At 44.6% G+C, this 19,916-nt stretch overlaps 3 protein-coding genes and 1 pseudogene across 4 annotated transcripts; 2 read left to right on the top strand and 2 right to left on the bottom strand.

Annotated features, from left to right (window-relative positions):
- Window positions 1-106: 106 nt before the first annotated feature.
- Window positions 107-2,141, bottom strand: LOC311372988 (hemopexin-like; the record flags this gene model as incomplete). The annotated part of the gene is made up of 5 exons (XM_084489869.1): window positions 1,966-2,141; window positions 1,565-1,587; window positions 903-1,169; window positions 624-775; window positions 107-260 (listed from the first exon to the last, which is right to left on the bottom strand). Coding segments are annotated over exons 1-5 (664 nt in total), but the record flags the coding sequence as incomplete, so codon positions are not given.
- Window positions 2,142-3,477: 1,336 nt separating this feature from the next.
- Window positions 3,478-6,192, bottom strand: uchl3 (ubiquitin carboxyl-terminal esterase L3 (ubiquitin thiolesterase)). The gene is made up of 9 exons (XM_084489868.1): window positions 6,051-6,192; window positions 5,861-5,872; window positions 5,353-5,481; window positions 5,047-5,203; window positions 4,828-4,913; window positions 4,657-4,704; window positions 4,464-4,539; window positions 4,289-4,347; window positions 3,478-4,194 (listed from the first exon to the last, which is right to left on the bottom strand). The coding sequence occupies exons 1-9, from the start codon at window positions 6,090-6,092 to the stop codon at window positions 4,111-4,113; spliced, it is 693 nt and encodes a 230-aa protein (XP_084345994.1). The 5' UTR covers window positions 6,093-6,192; the 3' UTR covers window positions 3,478-4,110.
- Window positions 6,193-6,504: 312 nt separating this feature from the next.
- On the top strand, window positions 6,505-9,430 carry LOC311372985 (COMM domain-containing protein 6-like). The gene is made up of 7 exons (XM_084489867.1): window positions 6,505-6,712; window positions 7,067-7,125; window positions 7,379-7,444; window positions 7,534-7,610; window positions 7,775-7,943; window positions 8,406-8,558; window positions 8,718-9,430. Exons 1-7 carry the CDS (start codon window positions 6,688-6,690, stop codon window positions 8,766-8,768), a joined length of 600 nt encoding a protein of 199 aa, XP_084345993.1. The 5' UTR covers window positions 6,505-6,687; the 3' UTR covers window positions 8,769-9,430.
- A 690-nt stretch (window positions 9,431-10,120) lies between these two features.
- On the top strand, window positions 10,121-18,827 carry LOC311372987 (TBC1 domain family member 4-like; annotated as a pseudogene). Its single transcript has 4 exons — window positions 10,121-11,091; window positions 17,098-17,225; window positions 17,677-17,915; window positions 18,580-18,827. The product of its transcript is annotated as a TBC1 domain family member 4-like (transcript).
- The last annotated feature ends 1,089 nt before the right edge of the window (window positions 18,828-19,916 follow it).

Raw genomic sequence — 19,916 nt, 5'->3', positions numbered from 1 at the left:
AGTCGCAGTCGCTACACCTTCCTTCATTTACGGTGAAACAACGGCTTCGGATGCTGCCACTTCGTCCTACTAACAGCCGTACACTAGTGTTCCGTTATTTATTTACCTTTGAAGAAGATGACGGAGTCTCGGACGCACTCTCCCTTGGGACACTCCACAGCCGCATCGACGTGGCCCGGGATCCCGGGGAATACCTCAGAGATGGCCTTGGGGTTGCCCGCTTCCAGGGTCTGGTCATGGTAGCTGAACACCTTGTCTTTCTGCAGCCACACACACACACACACACACACACACACACACACACACACACACACACACACACACACACACACACCACACACCCATGACTCTGAGATCTGACGAACAGGTCGATCTTTGGTATCATGTTGGAAAATGGTTATGAATATGAAATAACAAATTATTTTTCCCTCCTTTCCTATTCGCACATTCACAAGATGATTACATTGGAGATGGGTCATATACACTACATTAGTGCATGTGTATTTAAGTTTCAATTCTGAATTCAATTCTGCAAACTATATTCATACTTGGAGGTGTCTGCTGTGGTTTATAGTGTGAGATTCGAGTTGAAAGGGAAAGTTAAAGGGGTGATGGCGCCCTACCAGTAAGAAGAAGACGTGCTTGTCAGCATCCTCGGCGATCATGCTTAGCGCAGCGTTGATTTTACCCAGCTCCGCGTGTTGCTCGATCAGTTCCTTATAGGAGCCATTGATCAGCTCAGAGGGTCCGTGGAAGCCCCTCCACATGAAGTCCCCTTGAAAGACAACAGACAACGAGCGTCAAACTGATATTCTAAAGGACCAACTCTACGGATGGGTCCATCTGTCTATCTGCAGGCAGACAGACAGACAGACAGATAGATGTGATTGAGTTGAATCTACCTTTGAAGAACAGAGGGACTCCACTAGCGTCCGGCACCATGGCGTCAAACTCAACAGCGTCACAGCGGTCAATCTGAGCCACATGTTCATGGTCGCTGTGGTGGTGAATGTGACCATTGTGAACGTGATCATGATCAGTCACACCGTGAACGTGATCTTCGTGAGCGTGATCATGGCCATCGTGAGCGTGATCATGGCCATCGTGAGCGTGATCATGGCCATCGTGAGAGTGATCATGGCCATCGTGAGAGTGATCATGGCCCATATCTAAAAATGAAGTACAATGAATGTGTATCAAAGCTTGCATTGTATTCACTGTGTGCATGTACAGTTTACAGTTCAGTAAAAGCATATTCGATGGGCCTGCTGTTGTGATGACTGTAGCGTTAGGGTATACTTCCATCTACTGGTCAAGGATGTAAACTGCAATCACTGTGCTGACGTGCACCTCAGACTCATAATATAATGAATAATAAATGATGTGGCCATAAACGATGTAGGGCAACTAATTTTCCAAATATCACATCCCTTTTAGACCACATTAGGTTGTCGCATGTTGTCCATGCATTATGCTTTCATCAACACTATACTTTTCTCTTCAGCTTGATATGTATTCCTTTGTGTCTTTTCATGTAAGCATTGTGATGTGAAAATGTCATTACCTGCCATCATCATATCCAGGTTCCTTAAATAGAAATGGAAAAAACAAATCAACGGTGCATACAAAACATATGGCAGGCATGATGTCACTTGTTTACCCCGATGCTAATTTGAAGGGCAAATTGCAACTATGCAACTATGGGGGCCTTCTCTCTCTCTATCTCCCCCCCCCCCCCCCCCCCCCCACACACACACACACACACACACACTATCACTCACTCACACACACACTATCACTCACTCACACTCACTCACTCACTCACTCACTCACACAGAATCATTATGATCAACATCGGCTCACGCAGAACACAGATCATGCAAAACCAGCTGCGTTTCGCCAGACTACAACAACCGAGCACAAAAGCAGGAGCAAGCTCTGCAAAAGTCACAACGCGGGACTCACGGAGGGGCGGAGTGGCTGAGCGCCAGGGCCAGCCCCAGGCAGAGGCAGCGGGTCAGCATGCTGTTCATGGTGGTCCTTCGGCTGAGGTGCTCCCGGGTCCTGGGTGGGGTTCGTAGCGATGGAGGGGAGGGGGGAGTGATACTGGAGAGGCCTGTTCAGTAGATACAGGGTGGACTAGCACCGGTCAGGGGGAGAGCCTTTATATATACTGTGCGTGTTCCCCGCCCGCCCACTCCTAACCCCTAGAGGAGGGGGGGTTAATGCTGTGAGTTTGACACACAGGTCAGACAGTTATCTTGTACATCGATGCAGAATAGGGGGGGGGGGAGAGGAATGTGCTTCGGTCAGTTTGTACTCCGAGTTAATGGGATCAATCTATGTAGATGGGAAGATGGCTGACAGTGATATATTAGGAGTGGTATTTGTGGTGGGATTTGTATATTTTTCTTAATTTTAAAGGCCATAAGGTAGACTAGCAACATTAGGCGTAGATTATACTGTATAAAACAAAAATAGTGCGCGTAATAACAAGTTGGACTATGGTTGAGATTTCGTCACAAACAGATTGTTATCGAGCTGGGCAGGGGTCTCTCTGCCGTTGACCTGGTTATGAAATCATGTAAATCGCCTGTTGCACTGGACCTGACGACGACGGCACAAGGCCTGTGTCAGCATCAAATATGTAGCGCATCAAAAGTTATGCATTTTGTACTATTGTATTTATTTATTTAAATTAACATAGGCCAATTAATAATATTGATGTAGTACAGTATATGTCTTCATACAATAATTGATAAGGTGTAGGCCTACTCATTTCTTTGGTTATGGTGATGTAACCTAAACAAATAAGAAATATTGAACCTACTGTTTTCTTAAAACACGTGATTAATGCTGCAGCCTGGTTAATACAGAGATTAATGACACAAACGTCTTCTTAGGCACTGACACAATCCTATTCTGGAATCAATTACAAAAACAAGGATCTGGAGATTATCAATCAAAAATCTATCTGTTCAACTGGAAAATGTGATAACCATTTTGAGTAGCCTACAAACTACTCAATAGGGGTTGGGACATGACATCTAGGTTGATTGGTACAAAATGCTTAATCCCTTTTTGCTACCTTTGTAGCTTGAGCTCGAGGAAAACAAGTAACAGATTTAAACATTCAGCATTTCTCCAAAACAAGAGATAATCAAATGTCTTTTTTTTGATAATTTGAAATCATTATATAGACAGTAAATTGAGCTAGATAAACACTGGTCAAAGGTAGAAACATAAATTAACACAATAATGTGTTAACTTAGGTTTAACCTCCTTAAGAGGTTAGTCAAATAGTTTAGACTAAAAACAGTCAAATAAATCTTAAGTCAGAATTCGTTAGTGGTGTTATAATCCATGGTGGGCTAGACCTTTTTGTCTGCCAGAAGAAATTATTTTCTGTATAACATTTGTATACTGCCATTTCTTGATTTACTGTTAGATGTGCTTCAAAATTACTACACAATCTGGTTGTCATTCATTGGTTTTTATTCAACACACATGCCAGCTCAATAAAAAAAAAAGAAATAGGCACCTTTCCAAAAGATTTTATCTTAAAGTTTGAGTGAATTAGCTTTCCAGGCATTGTGCAGTCAAGCTGTTTCTCATTGCATCACTGCTTTGCTTACAATAGCTTAATTTGATTGCAAAGTATGCATTCCGTTTAAGCTTTATACAACTGAATACTTTTTTGAAATAGTAATAACCAATTTGAATCTTATATTCTAATCTTCAACAGCCTCAACATTTTTATTTTCTGAATTTACATACAATAGTGTTAATAATCAATCCTGTCTGCCCGATTGTGTTTCAAACAGGGTTCGACAGTGAATATGCATTTTGAATAAATTTAAGTACTTTAGTTGCACACTTGAATTCATTTGAAAACCTCACAATAAATGCATAACAAACATGGAAGTTCATTTAAATATTCCTTCTTTTAAATATATTTTCAGTATCTTGGCTGTGCTTTACTTTTTACTTTGTAAAAATGTAACTTTTTTTTTTTAAAAAAAGGTCAGCACTTGCGAATGATTGGCAGTAGAAATGAATTCTGAAATCTGTGTGGAAGGGAAGTGTCATAAACAAGAAAGCGTACATGCTTCAAGCTTTGGAAAGGGCAATAACCGTGAAGTGGAGCTCCAGCGGGTCTCGCGCCATGAAAACTTTGCACATCTTTGCGGCATCCTGCAGGACATTGGAACACAACACATGAAATATGGCAGTCTACTGCCATCTTGTGAGCATGCATCTTGGTGGCTTTATTGTGTTTTTATTTTACCTCCAGGAAAGTGTCTTCAGAGGTTTTTCCATGGACGATGGGGAAAGGCTTGCGGCCATCTAGGCAAAACGACAGACCGTTACTCAACTGTTACAGAGAAATTCATCGATATGAGATAGAGAAAAATCTGCACGCACTATTATATAAACATGTGATTTGATGGCAGACAACTTACCTAGTTCGCACAGTTGTCCTCCAACGTTTACAAAGGATATGAAATGCAAGTCTACTTTATCGTCTATGCTTGGGGTCTGAAAATTGAAAACAAGATGGATTTTACAGACGACCGATTGAAAATGTATACGTAGTTACGAAATTTATAATAAAGTACATCTCAGATAAGTTTACAAGGACAATTTGTTGCCTACCTCACTCTGACCCTCCTGTGCACTTGATTCATGGGTAACGCGTATATTCTGGAATGCATGGTAGACATTTTAGAGTTTTACGTTATTTAGATGGCAGACGGATGTTACACCATAACAAAAGATGAATCTCTTGACATTTTCTCAAACTTTGCTCAGTGGGGCATATCGTACCTCATCTTTTTCTAGGAAGGCTGCTTTTTCTTCTGGGCTCAATTTAGAAGATTCCAGCAGAAACTTCTTCAGTGGAGAATCTGCTTCTACGAAGGACAGATAATGAGGAATTAATGAATTGAGCAGCACAATGTGGCAACCACAAAAATAACAACATCATTCCGTCGCTGCACTTCATTACTGGTGGGATGGTAGTACGCATAGATGTTAAGCACTTACCGAATTCCAGACTGGCTTGGTTGTTTGCCACGGCATGAATTAATCCGATTGTACCACAGGCATTCCCAATGGTTTGCTTCATGAAGTACACATCAGGAGACACCTCTTGCCCCTCTTCTCTGATTCTTCCTTCCTCTTTCAACCTGAATGATTCATACTGCAACATATTTGAAAGCCACGGGTTAAAATAAAATTGTCAAACATGGTAGAATCTTAAAACATAAATGAATACGGATTAGTTAATGGATGTGGGTACGGATTGTTTCAATACCGGTTACAGGCTACAATTGCACAGAGAGACGTTACCTTCTCTGTCACTGGGAAGAGGAGCAGAACAGCACACACTGGTTTTGGTACCATACTGAGCAGTTCTGGGTCCAACCCGTAAACATCCCCAAACTGCCAGCTTGGACGCAAGCCCAACTGACATAGGAACTGACAAAAGGGAAATTAACATTAAAGACACGGACCATAAACGGTCTACGCAGCTGCTAATTCGCATAAACATGAGCCAATGCAGAATCTTCAGCATTGCATCACTATCTACAGGGTAGATGGTACAAGTCAGAACATGTATTGATGGAAAGAATAAGAGTAATAAGAGGGTTTAAGAACGAGCTCAAACAGGGCATGGGATGATGTTATTATAACTATGGGTTGGGCAGTGGGGCGAAGAGGTGCGATCCGTGCCAAACAACACTGACTCACTAATCACATGTTAGCTCACTTTGCTGTAAAGCTGTAAACTTATTTTACTCACAACCACGGTAGACCAGCCCCTTGCGGAAATAAAAATCACTTTTAAAATACTTACTTGGTTCATGACCTAGAAGGAAAAAAACAAAACAGATGGGCATTGTCAAAGCAAATATCTTGTGTGACTTTGATCACATTCGCCACATTTACTGCACGCTTTTGTTCCGGTGGCTAAACGAGGTGGCGTTCTGCTGAATGAATGACGATACATTTATGAGTGGCTTCTCTATTGTGACCGCGATACTCACATCTGGATTGGCCTCCAGGGGTAACCAACGCTTGCCATCCATATCTGACGATGTTTTGCACAAAAAGTGTTTCTGATGGGTAACAAAACAGATTGTTCGCAGAATTGCAGACAGCCTGTTCGCTTTGACAGCTGACTTGCGCTTCCGTACCTTCCGGATCGCAGGAACTTAGGTAAAACCTGGGGGTTGGGATTTTTTATAGTCATGATATTTCTGTCGGGTTATGTATCAATCACACAATTAACGTTTATTCTGCCAATGTATATATTTTAATATTTTTATTCAGTAAGAAATATAGGGTTTCTTTTTCAACAAAATTCTCCGTTGTATTAAACACGTTTTTAGTTAATCCCCCGTGCTTTGGAACAGTCCAGTGTCACGTGCGCCGTCTACCAGAAGTGGACGCCCCAAAGCTTTACTTCACGGACACATCGCTCACATTATTCATAAAAAACATCAATATACGGTATAGATTAACAATTGTTAAGACAGATAATTGATGAACTGTTAATGTGTGTGTCACACTGACAGATGGAAGTCGCGGGGGAGCTCTGTTGCCTTTCATAACAACGGACGATAACTCAGTTAAATCAGATTCTAGGTTCCTAAGTCTCTTCTACATTTCCATCTATTGACGATGCCGGGACTTGATGCATCCGACGGTGTGTGTGAACCTCAGTTTATATCATACGATTGTCTTGTTGTACCCTAAAGATAATGCTGCTGTAAAGCGTTAGCACGTTCGGGCTAAATGTGAACCCCAAGCTATGCAATGCTTTCTCATTACTGTAATTGCGTGGGATATGCATATTGCTCTGATAGATTGCTGTGTTATAACTCAATATAAACTGCCAAGCACGGTGGCTTGTATGGATCTCTACTCCTCCACCTCCTCTTCCACAACCACCCTAGACAGTGTTGTGATTTTCTTTGCATTAAGCTATAGGCTGCTATTCTCAGTGGGTGAAGCAGTAGTGTAGTTTATGGGGATCAATAACCTTTCTTTTGCATTTCAGGCGCAGCCGAAGTGATAGGTAACATTGGGAGACTTTCCTTAGAGCTGTTCACGGACATAGTAAGTCAGATTCTTCTCGTAAGACAAATAAATTGTCTTATTTTAAATGCATATATTTTAGGGATAACACATTATACACATTGTACCAATAGTCAAATTGGTCATAAATCAGTATGTGATTTACACATATTGTTGTTAAAAAAATATCAGATATTTTTGGGGCCACCAAGTGGCTCAAAATGTGCATAGCAGAATGTTTGCTGTTCGGCTTCAGCAGAAGTTGTGGTTTTTGATAGTCTGGTGAACTTTACAGTGTCAGCGCATATTGAGTTATCTCCAAGGCCTCACCAGGGGGGTGGAGTCATCTCAAATCTCTAACGTGAGTATATCTACTGTAGTTTATCTTCACTCTGACCAAATCACCGTTTCATGTTGCTCCTTCTTACGCGTGTTCCTATGTCTGCGCAGACATTTCAGAGAAATGGAGTGAATCTCGATGAAAATGCTTTGCAGAGCATTATCAGATTCCTCATGCTGACGTTCAGGTACTTTCTTGGTGTCATGTTTCATTGGCTGAACTGCATGCGGGTCCCGTTGCTCAATCCATTCAATGATGAAATGTGCACAATTACAAACATGTTTCATAAGTAAAACCGATCCCTCTGTACAAGCTCCAATATCTAAATGAATGCCGTGTTATCTTCTGCAGGTCAGCGGGGAAGAGCAACCTCTCTGCAGGAGACCTGGTGTCCAAGCTGGAAGAGGGCTGTAGCCAGTGGCCCAAAGCCTCCCTGCAGGTTGTGCACAAGCTGTGGACCCAGCAAGGTCCTCTGGTCCATAGTCAGCAGGAGGTCCAGGCCCTGCTTAGCATTGGACAGGCATGTTTGTTTTTATTACTATACTCAAACCACCAGTGCAGGGGATCCCTTTGTGCCCGCTCCATTCTGATAACTGTAATGCAATGTTTCAAGCCATTTTGCGTATCAAATTCCAACTCCCCACCATCAAATACATAAACAAAGTGAATTTCCAAAATATTGTGTCCCTTTTGTAGTTTGACTGCACACACCGCTTTGACCCGCCATTAATGTGCATTGGGCAGGTTAAAGCACGGTTCAAGATTGAACTGTCCCACTATTCTTAATATTATGATAGGCATGTATATGATGTGGTCCTTGGTCTGCATTTGTTTTCTATTTCCATCTGTTGTTTTAGTAAAAACCTCTCCTTTTTGCATGCAGGTAGATCAGCCTCGATATGCTTTCATGTTTTCAAACATGGCACGGGTGTCGGGTCACCAGCTTGGTATGTAACTGGTTTGTTTGGTCCTTTCTGTCTAGTTGGTGGACATGCAGTGGAAACTTGGCATGGCAGTGAGCTCAGATACATGTCGGTCTCTGAACTCTCCCTTTGTGTCTGTGCTGCTGAAGATAGCCGAGCCTTCTGGACAGATTAGCCAGAAGTCTTTTGAGATGACCATTCCACAATTTCAGGTACGTATCATTACAGTTGATAATATTTCCTATATTTGCGTTGAACGTAGTCTGTGTTACTGTGACTTATGAAAACATGATTATCAGTCAATTTCAATATGATTTTTAACAAATTCATGCCTGTTTGTTATTAGTATTACTAACTAAATTTATTTTCAGAACTTTCACAAGCAGTTCAAGGAGATGGCTGCGGTTCTGGAGACGGTGTAGGGATCCGATTGGAAGGCGTGGATTTCTTTTTCAATGCAACAACGCAAAATAGCTTGACAGGATTCAATCAAGATGGCTATATCAGACTATCGAAGTGGCTGTGAATGTCAAAGTTCACTGGTGGGTAACTGTTTATATCAATTAAGTAACTTTGCTAGTTACTGTCTAGGAGAGTATTATAAAAGAAAAATGCATTTTTTTCAGCTAATTTACATTAGCTTTGAATGTGGAGATTGCTTGGATGTTAGAAGCATATTTTGTGACTTGACACGACAAAGTCTATTAGTCTGTTATAGTTAAATATGTTGAAATGTTTTTATGCTGTGCATGAAGACATGAATTATTAATTCAATGACCAACGTGCCAACAATCTTATTTGTAGTAGGAAATTGCAGCAAACTAATTGCGGCAAACCAGGGATAGTTATTGTAAAGGCAAGAAAAAAAGTATATTTTGAGTTGAAACATTATTGCAACCCCAGACATCCAATAATTCATGTTCAATAATCATTGTTTTCACGCAAACATTTTCGGACTTTTTTTTTTTTTTTTTTTTTATCATTTACGTGTTTGGATCTGGCATGATGGTTCGTTGCTGATGTTACATGAAGCACTGCCGCTATTTCTGGAATTGGCATCCAGTTGGCAACAGGGGATCCCCTGACGCAGCGCTCAATAAATATGCCCATGTGTGGGGGTGTGTGTGTGTGTGTGTGTTTGTATAAACAAACAACAATGAATAAAAGCTCACTTGCAATCCGTTTGACGTTTGTAATCCCATGTATGATGATAATGCAGACAGCGTTGTAGCTTGTTATTCTAGCATCATGTTGCTATCTTTACTGAGAAAAGAGGGTGGAGTGAAATACGATGTATCGGCCACATGGGAAATGTGACACGTGTGTGGCGTACAGAAAATAAGATAAATAAACAGCTTTTTTTCCATATCTATGTAGACTAAAACAAAATAACACATTTTCCTCAGTCACTCCATTGATGTGGTCCTACCTAGCTACCTAGTGTGCTTTTCACGCATTCATTATTTGTTTTTGATTTTGTATTTGTCTTCATTTTGGGCGCACATTTTGGTATACACTAGAACATACAACAATTTTCCACACTGGCATGCCAACTATTGTGTACTGTATGGAAGGCGGGGCGCGGTACAGGGGCGGGTCACGTGTCCCAGACAGCCGAACGGGACAGCCCACTACCGCGCATGCAAGGAACAGACTGATTTGTGGGTCTGCTGCTCCCCTCCCTTCGCGCGGCCCATGGAGGTACGGCCACTCCTCCAAGGCGTTCTTGTGTGGACAGAATCTCAGGGATGGGAGACTGCGTTGAAGCGTTGCAGACGCACGGAATTATACATTTCTGAAGACAGCTGTCAAACAGCGCCGAGGACTGGAGGCTGATGCAGCGTTCTGTTTTTTGTTTATTTTCTGTGTATGCATTTCCTAGTGTAGCGCGCAAGATACAGAAGAACAGGACGAAACGCGTTTGACTGGGAGTCTGGTTCATGGACAACTGTTTACCTCGGAGTCTGCCAACGCCACGTTTTAGAAAAAAAACTCGTGAACTTATGCATTGTTGTGCATTTGACGCAAAAGCAAATGCATGACGAAAACTACCATTTGTACCATTAGTACCATTTTTCCTTGAAAATTAAGCCTACCGATTTCCACAGTATCAAAGGACTGATATGATCGACACAGAGAGCACATGGTGCGTGATCGTACAAGCTATTGTGTGACTTTTTAAAATATTTGGACGTATGCAAATATGTTTCGGTAATATCTTATTTCGTGAAGGGGCACATTGTATACCCGGGCCGTCCATATATTGAATATTCATATTTTGTTTAGGTTTTTTCGCTGTCATTTAAGTTTTGGTCCACACAAGAAAAGAAAAGAATCAGACCAGCAGAGATGGAGAGTCAAGAGGAAAAGGAAAACAACCCACCGAAATCTGACAAACGATTCAGTTTGTGGTACATCGGTTCGTCCGCTTTGGACAGACGGACTACCTTGCCCATGCTGCCGTGGCTGGTGGCCGAAATTCGGAGGAAGAGCGAAAAAAACGACTCTGGTCCCATTCAGGCTAGGGAAGTTCAGCTTGTGCTCATACCTCCATTCATCAGATGCGTCCCTTCCAATAACGCCAACTCATCTGTTTTCATATTTGAACACAAAGCACAGCTCATTTCGCGATTCATTCACAACAGCAATGATCTCACTTACTTTGCTTATCTTATCCGGGGGCAACAAGACAACCCCGAATCCCAGATGTCATGTCACGTCTTCAAGGCTTGTGACCCCAACCAGGTAGGTGACCGAAATACACACAGCAGCACCAGTAAACACCAAGTACCCAATTGCAAGTCTGTATGTATGTATGTATGTATGTATATATGTTATATGTTACAAAAGAGAACGCTATTGCGTTACTTTTCACTTTCACAATTGATCTCACTGGAACACAAAGACTGGAATGATGTTCCAGCTCCTGGAATGAGATGCCTTTTTCGTTGAATTTATTTCAGAATAGGTCCAGACAACATGGATAACAACCCAGTCAAAACATGTTTGTTTCTGGTATTAAGGATTTGGGCCAAGGCTACTGTGGATAATGCAACCTGGATTTGCCTTCAAAATAATCTGCTGATCCTTCCCTTGTGGTGGATCGAACATCTGCCCCATTGTCTCATGGAAACCATATTTTAGATTAAACCTGATTATCATGTTTAACATAAATATTTGTACTTGGAGAATCCTACTTGGAGAGTAGGGTGGAGTTTGGACTGTGACACACACACACACACACACACACACACACACACACACACACACACACACACACACACACACACACACACACACACACACACACACACAGTGTATTAGGGTCCTGGTCTGCTCTGATTGGAGTATGCATGCTGAAGAAGGGAAGGTGTCTCCTACTGATAACGTGCATGTTTGTTTGTATCAAACCCTACAGTTTGGGGTAGTGTGTCATGACTCCTGACATATATGCATGAAGCACGATGCCATTCGGGGCCTACCTAAAGCCGTGCTCTCCAGCCACGTGCTAGCATTTTCCCATGTGAACATGGAATCTGGGCCACAGCCTAGGTCGTACATACAGTAACTCCCATACATCTTCAGGGATCGGTCTGCATGCATGGCTATCAGGTTTCCTCCTGGTATGTACAAACCCAGGGCTTGGTTGTTTGTCTTCTGGGTAAACCAGACAGAGAGAGAGAGAGTATGATGTATGATGGTCCACGTCAGAGAGGAGGAGCTAATGAACCTCCTCTGTACAACCAAGCACATGCAGCCATGGGAGAGGCCTCGCTGACGGGGCCCCAGTCTGCGTCGTTACGGTTACACAAGTCTAACAAGTTTGGTAGCAAGCGGCTAACAACATGCAACGTGCAAAACGTGCAAGAGGAACCATGTGGAACCCACACCGTTACATCATTGAACACTGCGTTATTTGTCTGCTTACGTGTCCCCGGTGTGAACGTTGCACCGGTAACATGGGGGTCCTGTCCTGATCGGAGCATTACACCGGTACCCCAGGGAATAGGAGCTTTCCTTTCAGGTCTTTCTTTTAAATTTGTGTCGTCAGAACTACACGTTTTGGAATTAGGAACTGAAATAGTTGCTGGAGAAAGTTGATCATGTATGGACTTTCCTCTGCAGACCCGGGGCTAAACAGCCTAAAGACGGATTTCTTGCACCTGTCCGTCTGATGTGACGGGGTTCAAACTGAGTGGGGAGTCATGTTGCGTGGCTCATCGTCGGTGCGGAAAGCGGGGCCATCGGAAAGGGTGATGAGTCACAGATGATGTAACCCCGGGCGACCTACACACTAATCTAAATATGGAGCCACTCAAAACATTTGTCACACAAAAAAATCTTTGGATTAAAATATGATGAGGTGTGACCCCTCACCACAGCATTAAGGGATTTGGCCGGTTTGCAAAGACCCCACGTTGATTGTTTACATTATTTACGTGAAGATGTAAATAATCCATGCCTTTGGTTCAACTCCCCATCTCTGGTGGTGTGGATGCGGTCTGAAACCGGGCAGTCGGCATTCCATGGACCTCCATTATATCACACGTGTGAAGAGAGACACACAATCTTTGTCTTTGTTGTGCCTTAATTAATGAACGGTGGCAGCTTGTAAGGATAAAACAAGTGTTGTCATTTGTTATGTTTCATTAGGTTGTGTTGGAGACACTGGAACAGTTATGTCTAAAGGACATTTCTGTTGTCACCTTGAAAGCGAGCGTACGCAGTCTGCACAATGACACATTGCACACAATACAAGCAAAGTTTAAAGTTTCACAGCTGCAAACCCGACTGGGTGAGTCCATCACACAAACAGTCCCAGGGGGCTGCATCCGAACAGATCTGTTGGCTTGCAGTCACAGCCTTTGACCTGGTTGAGCGTCCGGGGGGGGGGGGGGGGGGGGGGGGGGTGAGACTGGCATAGCGCAGGCACAAATAGAACACTGACCTCACTCCCGTTGGGCCATTATCAGCTCAGCGGTGGTCATTTTGTGCCTGCACAGTGTTTACTGATTGTGTTTGACTCGGGGGGAAAAGGAGCCCTATGGGATCTCTTGACCTCACTTGTTAACTGCTAGGTGACCCAGTGGCTTGGTTCTCCGCTCTGGATGACGGCAGGGGGAGAGCCATCTCAGATTTGAGCACCTTTGACAGCATGGCATCTTAGAATTTGATGACAGCTTGGAAGATCTGGGGATCTGAACAGTTTGTGATCTAGGTCTCATATCAATAAGACCTTTCATTTCTCTAGTGCAATATTAAGAGGATTACAGGGTATTTTGGTGCTAGCAAAGATGACAGTAAAGTCACTTGCACTGCTATTCTTGGATAAACCAATAACTCTCTATTAGAACTCTTGCATTGTGTTCCAAAGCAATCTCCTAAATCCTCCATCCGAAGTGCTGTCATGGAGACGGGCAGAAGTAGTAAGTGATCAAGCAGGAGGGAATGAGCCGGCTTCAGTGTTGTTAAAGAGGCCTTAGCCTGTTCTTATCCAGACTTTATGGGCGTATGCCTGATGAAAAATTTCCAATTCGCTTTCGGCATAGGATACGATGGAATAGCTCTGTTGGGGTACAGTGTTAAAATGCATCTGGAGCTCAACTAACCAGGTGTATTCAACCCAACAACACCCCCTTTGTTTTTATATGTGGCACATTCGAGACGATTGTCTCTATTAAGATGTCGGTCAGCCAAAAATAGGCGTTTAGAAGTTACATAAAGTAACTGAAGTTAGATAAAGCTGCTGTCTCTTTATTCATCTATTTATTTATGTATCATTGTATTTATACATTCATCAGTAACAATGAAGTCATTATTGAGTTATGTAAATGTTTTCATGTCACTTTTATACTTGTGACACAGACTCTGACACACTATTTAGCTTTCTCCTTCCCTTTTCTGGGCAACCCGCATGATGATAACCCTGTTCCGTCAACGCGTGTCACCAGACACGAGCCTGCAGCATAGCTTTCAACCTGTACTCCTAGTGGGTACCAAACCAAGCTTATGTCATCCCTCCCTTTTGTAATACTCGGTTGTGGCGTCATGCTACTCTATTTACTATTATAAGCACGTCATTATTGTTATTACTAGTTACCTTGTTTTTGTCGGTCTTGTCCCAATACGTGCTTATTGTACCACCGAGGCCAAAACAAATGTCTTCTATGTGAAAGCCCACTTAGCAATGAGTCTGTTTCTGAATGTGATTCCGATAAGAGTAACCGAGACGTGGTTCTGTGGCGCTGAGTCACACAGACCCAGCTCAGAACGGACAATCCCGTTTAGTCTGCCCAGCTGCACTAGGTTATAATTGCAGGGTTGGCTCCGTAGAGGACACGCACACCGACACACTCACACACGCACGCACACCGAGACGTGTTACTGATACTGTCTGCGAGGGACCGGCGACGGACCAGTCGTCATGGGATCTGGGAGATGATGAAAAGCAGCGCGTGCAACAATGCGAAGTGGGCGGAGGAGCACGGCCTGGTCCCTGCGTGCGCCACATGACTCATCGCTGCATTCCGTGCTCCACACGCCTTGTCCCGGCTGCTCGCGGCCGGATTGACTCCGTATCGTTTCACACTACAAATAATTAATCGGATCAAACGGTGCCGGACCGGGGCGTCATCGTGCTCATGAATAATCAAACTGGGCTTCTTTTTTTTATAGTATAGGTCGGCGTCCGTCTGACGGTTTCATTAATTGGGACGGGGCGGACATGATGGGCTGCACACGGCACACCTGTGTTCCTCTGATACATGATGGGGCCGGCCGAGGTCATCACATTCATGCGTAGAGTCCTACTATTGTCTGTAAACAGCCTTAAGTCTGTGGGCAACAATACTTTGCTCTGTCCATTACTTTATTCACCCGTATTTATTATGGCTCTTGCTATCGACACTTCTTTGTTTGTTTGTTTGAACCTGTTTGGGTTTCACTGCAGGGATGGTTGAGCAAACCGCGGTGGAGTCGCCCAGCCTTAGAAAGCACGTTTTGAAGTTCAAACTGAGAGATTGTGCACAGCACACATCCTCGCAGACTTTTTAAGACTTAAGAATTATACAGTGTGCATTGACAGGAGTGTTTACATTGGACCGGACGGGACAGGAAAAACACATGTATCTACATATGGCTTTTTGTTATCATGGTCTTATGCTCTGTTTTGACACTACTTGGGTTTGCGTTTTTGCTTGGTTTCACAACTTTTTTTTTCTAACCCTAACCCCAAGGTTAGTTACTTCCATAATCTTAAAAAAAAGTTGTTTTTGGAAGATCCTCAAGAAATTCCAGAGGATTCAGCCAATTGTCAGTCAGGATCTCAGCCCCTCCCAGCTCTCTCTTACCTCTCCTACTGAGAGCTGGGGAGTTTGGCGATAGAGGAGTACGTATTCTCTGTCTCAACAGAGGGGCCTCTGTATCTAGCACTGCATGGTTCCTACCCCAGGGAGTCAAAGCACTTGTGTGTGACCTTTACAGAGAGTGCTCTTAAAATGGCTTTGGTAGCCACGGCAACATGCTGGTGGTCAGGTAAACGGTGAACCACCTGATTTTGCCTTTATGTGGCTGAATTCCTTTCTCTTAATAACATGAATTTGTCATCCTCTGGGATGCCATTCCTCCTCAACACCCTGGGTATCAATTCCAATGGTTCCGGGTGGTCTGTGTTGTTTAGGTTTGGTACTTTCCCCTCCGTCCAAAGCGCCGGAGTGTATTTGAACAGCAGGATGCCTAGTGTTCTTATCAGAGATCCCAATAGGAGTGCATGTGTGCAGAGTGCAGTGCTGCTGTTTGGTTAAGCGGTTGTGTTTGCTTCAAACACGTTGTTGAGCTGACCTTGGCTCTGATTACTCTCCGTTTCATTTTAAAGAAGCCCTCACTCGTCGGTAATCCACAACAATCGGAACGCTCCGGTGGCAGATTGTGTTTAGGTGTGCAGCCTCTGACAGGTGCCCGCACTGCCCCCACCACAGGAGGCGTTGTGCTTGGACAAACCCCCGGTTTCTCATTTCCGCTTTGGCTTAAACAAAACTTGGCAATCACCACTTTGACTTGTGTAATTTATTTTCCCAGAATTTTACTTTCCAAGGATGGAGGGCAGTGAAAGTTCTGTGCCACAGTGGACAAAAAGAAATATAGCAAACAATCATGGCAGTTGACCTTCATGCTGCTCCTTTCTCTCAGGGTTGTTTTGTCTCTGCTCTCACGGAGTCGTGGGCGTGTCCCTCGCTGGCCCAAAGGCCCAGCTAGCTCCGTCCCCGTTATGCTGTCAGGGGTCTCTTTCCGTTGGCCAACAATGTCCTTAAGTGTAATGCCTCTGTTTTTCACTGCGAGTCTTTGATCAACTTCTCGTTGCAGCGTGTGTGTCATAAACCACAGTGTTGGTGTCGTTTAGTGGGGTTTGGTGTGTTGCTATATTTGACAATGCTACTAATATTTTACAGACCACTTTTTGAACACCGTACTCTATGCAATCCTCTGGTGAATACACACATCTCGGGCAGTGAATGGAGAGAACCGTGGCGGAGTCGCTAATATAAAGTCTTGATGAGTGTTGCTTGCGCAGCTAGTTTTGTATTTCCTCTGGGCTCGAAGGAACAATCCATCCGATCCCTTTCCTTGCTCACGTAGTGTATGTAACGTAGCCCCCAGCAGGGATGGGTTTACATTCCCTTCCACCCCGATTGTCCCCCGTGCCGTCCCTCGTGACGTGGCTGAAAACCTTAACCTTTGTCGTCTCCACGTCAGGTTTCTGAGGTCATCAGCAGCGTTCGCCAAGTGTCCAAGTCGGCGCTGAAGGCCGACGCCCAGCCCAGGCAGGAGACGGACGACGCCTTCTACAACTCCAGAAGTACGAGGTCCTGTACTGCGGCAAGGTGAGGGACACACGGCGGCGTCGGGCGTTAGCGGCGCTCCGGTTAAGATTAGACCTTTTCAAAGAGAGAGAGAGAGAGAGAGAGAGCAGGAAAAGAACAGAAGAGGACACGATTTTGGAAACAAACAAGGTCCCATCACTCTTGCTCCCTCCCTCCCTCCGTTTCTCCACCATTGACGAGTGTAGCTATCACGTACCTGTGATTGACGGGCAAGAGGGATTACCTGAACCAATCAGGGAAGAGACTCCGTGATTGGTCAGAAATAAGCCGGGAGCAGTCTAAACTCTAAATCGTCTGAACAGATATAAGCATTTCACTGATTAATAGCGGACAGATGGCTGTGCCTTTTTTTACGAACAAATTACAAGCAAACAATAGCTCCCAAATCTCACTCCTTAAATGTCAAAAGATAATGAAGGCTGGAACCTTAACCCGACCAAACGGCTCCTAGGTGACGGTGGGCCAGAAGAAGGCCCCCTCCACGCTGGTGGACGACTGCATCGAGAAGTTCCGACAGCACGAGGTGGACCGCAAGCGCCAGCGTCTGCTAAGCGGGCAGCGGGCCTCCGCCGACGGCAGCAGCCCAGGTGGAGTTCACCGTGGGCGGGGAGGGGGACCCGCTGTCCTCCGTCCTCAACGAGAGCCTGGAGGACACGGAAAGCCTCCAGGCGGAGTTCCCGGAGGCCCGAGGTGAGGCCCCCTGTGCGGCCGTCTCCTTACGGGCGTTCCTCCGTTAGGTTAAAATGCTGAATGGAAGGATGGAGATGAGGCATGTTCTGTATAACACTTCTACACTTATACTGATGTGCCTTGATCGATTGCCATGTACAGCAGAGCTACACAACATAATGATGATACAATTCGACTTGTATAGCGCTTCTCCAAACACTCAAAGACGCTTGACAGAGTGAACACAAAATAAAATCATTTAAAAAGAACGTATAGAAGTGAAAAGATAAAACAGGAGGAAGGGGAGGGAAGGGGAGGAGATGATGTGGTGAAGGCCATCTTAAAAAGGTGGGTTTTGAGGGGCTGTTTAATTGAAGGGAGTGTGTTAGCTGTGGTCGGATGTGGTTGGGGAGGGAGTTCCAGAGGGAGTGTTCTCCCTATCAAGATGCTTTAATGATGGCATCCAGTAGAGTGTATGTGCCTGCATATGTGCGTGCGTGCGTGCTTGCCTGCATATGACGTGTGTGTGCGTGCGCGCGCATCAATGTGTCGCGTGCATATGACTGTTTGACGCGTGTGTGTGTGTGTGTGTGTGTGTGTGTGCGTGTGGCGTGTGCGCTGCGTGTGCGTGTGTGTTTGCGTTGCGCGTCGATGACCTTGTGCGTGCGTCCGGTCCCCACGCCAGCAGGAAGCAGCATGTCCAGCAGCGCCAGCCAGGGCAGCCTGCGGGGCGGTTTCCCAGAATGCATCCTGGAGGACTCTGGCTTTGAGGAGCAGCAGGAGTTCCGCACGCGCTGCAGCAGCCTGGCGGGGGCCATGCAGAGGAAGCCCCGGGACACGGGCATGATGGGCCCCGTCCGCCGCCGCCACGCCAGTGCGCCCAATCACGTGCAGCCGTCCGACGCCGACAAGAACCGCACCATGCTCTTCCAGGTACGCCGTCGACCGACCGGGGACGAGTTCAAGGTCAGACTTTGTTTAATTCCAGAGGCCAAAGAGTGTTTGCAGCACAGTTACAGACAATGTACAACGGACGGTATTCACATTTGTCGGTTTTGTTTCTATGTTTGTTACACAGGGATTGTGCACAGCGCATATACTGCACCCGATAAAGCTTGGAGCTAATTTTCATCTGTAGTCCCTTGGGCGGGAGCTCTGTAAACTCCATGCCCCATAAACGTTTTAATAAAAATGATCGGGACATAAGATGTATATATATATGGAGCAAATACACAAGACAAATACAGCGTTAGAAAAGAAATGATCGCAGAAATAAAATACACAAACATTTTATGATAATACGGATGACCTAGACGCCACTCTGCAGCCGTAGACCCTTCGTAACTAAGAACAGACTTTAATAAGATGAAAGTTAAGAGCAGACATTCACACACGTGTTGTGTGTGTGTGATGATGTTAGATAGATTAGTCTGATAAAACAACAGACACACCTGTGCATCACGGACAGTAAATGAGCGATCATCCGAGTGTAATGCACCAAGTCAAGGTCCTTCTTTCACCGTGATCCAGGCTGTTGTTGTTATCAGTTTGAGGCCTAGCCTTATCTTCGAGGTGTCGCTCCTCTGGCGGTACGAACGCACGGGTTGCCATGACGACGCACGATATCACACGGACTTGTGAGCGAAACATGCGGCAGAAGGTGCGAGCACATGCTCTCATGAGGAACCATGGGATCCATTCATGTGTGGGTCTCGACGGTTTCCAGCCCGCTGAGGGGAATGAATGCTATATGCTTGTTCTGGATGGACGGAGGAAGCGAGGACGGGGAATGTAATGAAAGGTTTCATATGGCTCCCTCATTCGATGTCCTCGGAATTATTGTCTAGTTTTACAGATACAAATTACATTTTCCCCCCCTTTTTATTATTGAGAAGCACTGGCAGCCTATTTTTTATCGGTCACATGTTGTTTATTGGGTATAATTGGGTTAAACACTCTGCCTTCTGCTCCACTAGAATAAACGGCGTGGCTGCAGCTCTGTTTGTCATTCAATCCCTTTCT

This window comes from Micromesistius poutassou (genome assembly GCF_964030765.1).
Source record: "Micromesistius poutassou genome assembly, contig: SCAFFOLD_4663, whole genome shotgun sequence".
Lineage (NCBI taxonomy): Eukaryota > Metazoa > Chordata > Actinopteri > Gadiformes > Gadidae > Micromesistius > Micromesistius poutassou.
The sequence above is the reverse complement of the archived record's forward strand: the minus strand, read 5'-3'. Positions and strand labels throughout refer to the sequence as shown.

Coding starts and splice junctions, on each gene's coding strand:
- uchl3 (XM_084489868.1), bottom strand. CDS start 6,092: ATGGATGGCAAGCGTTGGTTACCCCTGGAGGCCAATCCAGAT. Junction 4,540..4,656: donor CACAGGAGGGTCAGAGTGAG/GTAGGCAACAAA, acceptor TTCAATTTTCAG/ACCCCAAGCATAGACGATAA. Junction 4,195..4,288: donor CTGAAGACACTTTCCTGGAG/GTAAAATAAAAA, acceptor AATGTCCTGCAG/GATGCCGCAAAGATGTGCAA.
- LOC311372985 (XM_084489867.1), top strand. CDS start 6,688: ATGCCGGGACTTGATGCATCCGACG. Junction 6,713..7,066: donor GGGACTTGATGCATCCGACG/GTGTGTGTGAAC, acceptor TTTGCATTTCAG/GCGCAGCCGAAGTGATAGGT. Junction 7,445..7,533: donor AGTCATCTCAAATCTCTAAC/GTGAGTATATCT, acceptor ATGTCTGCGCAG/ACATTTCAGAGAAATGGAGT.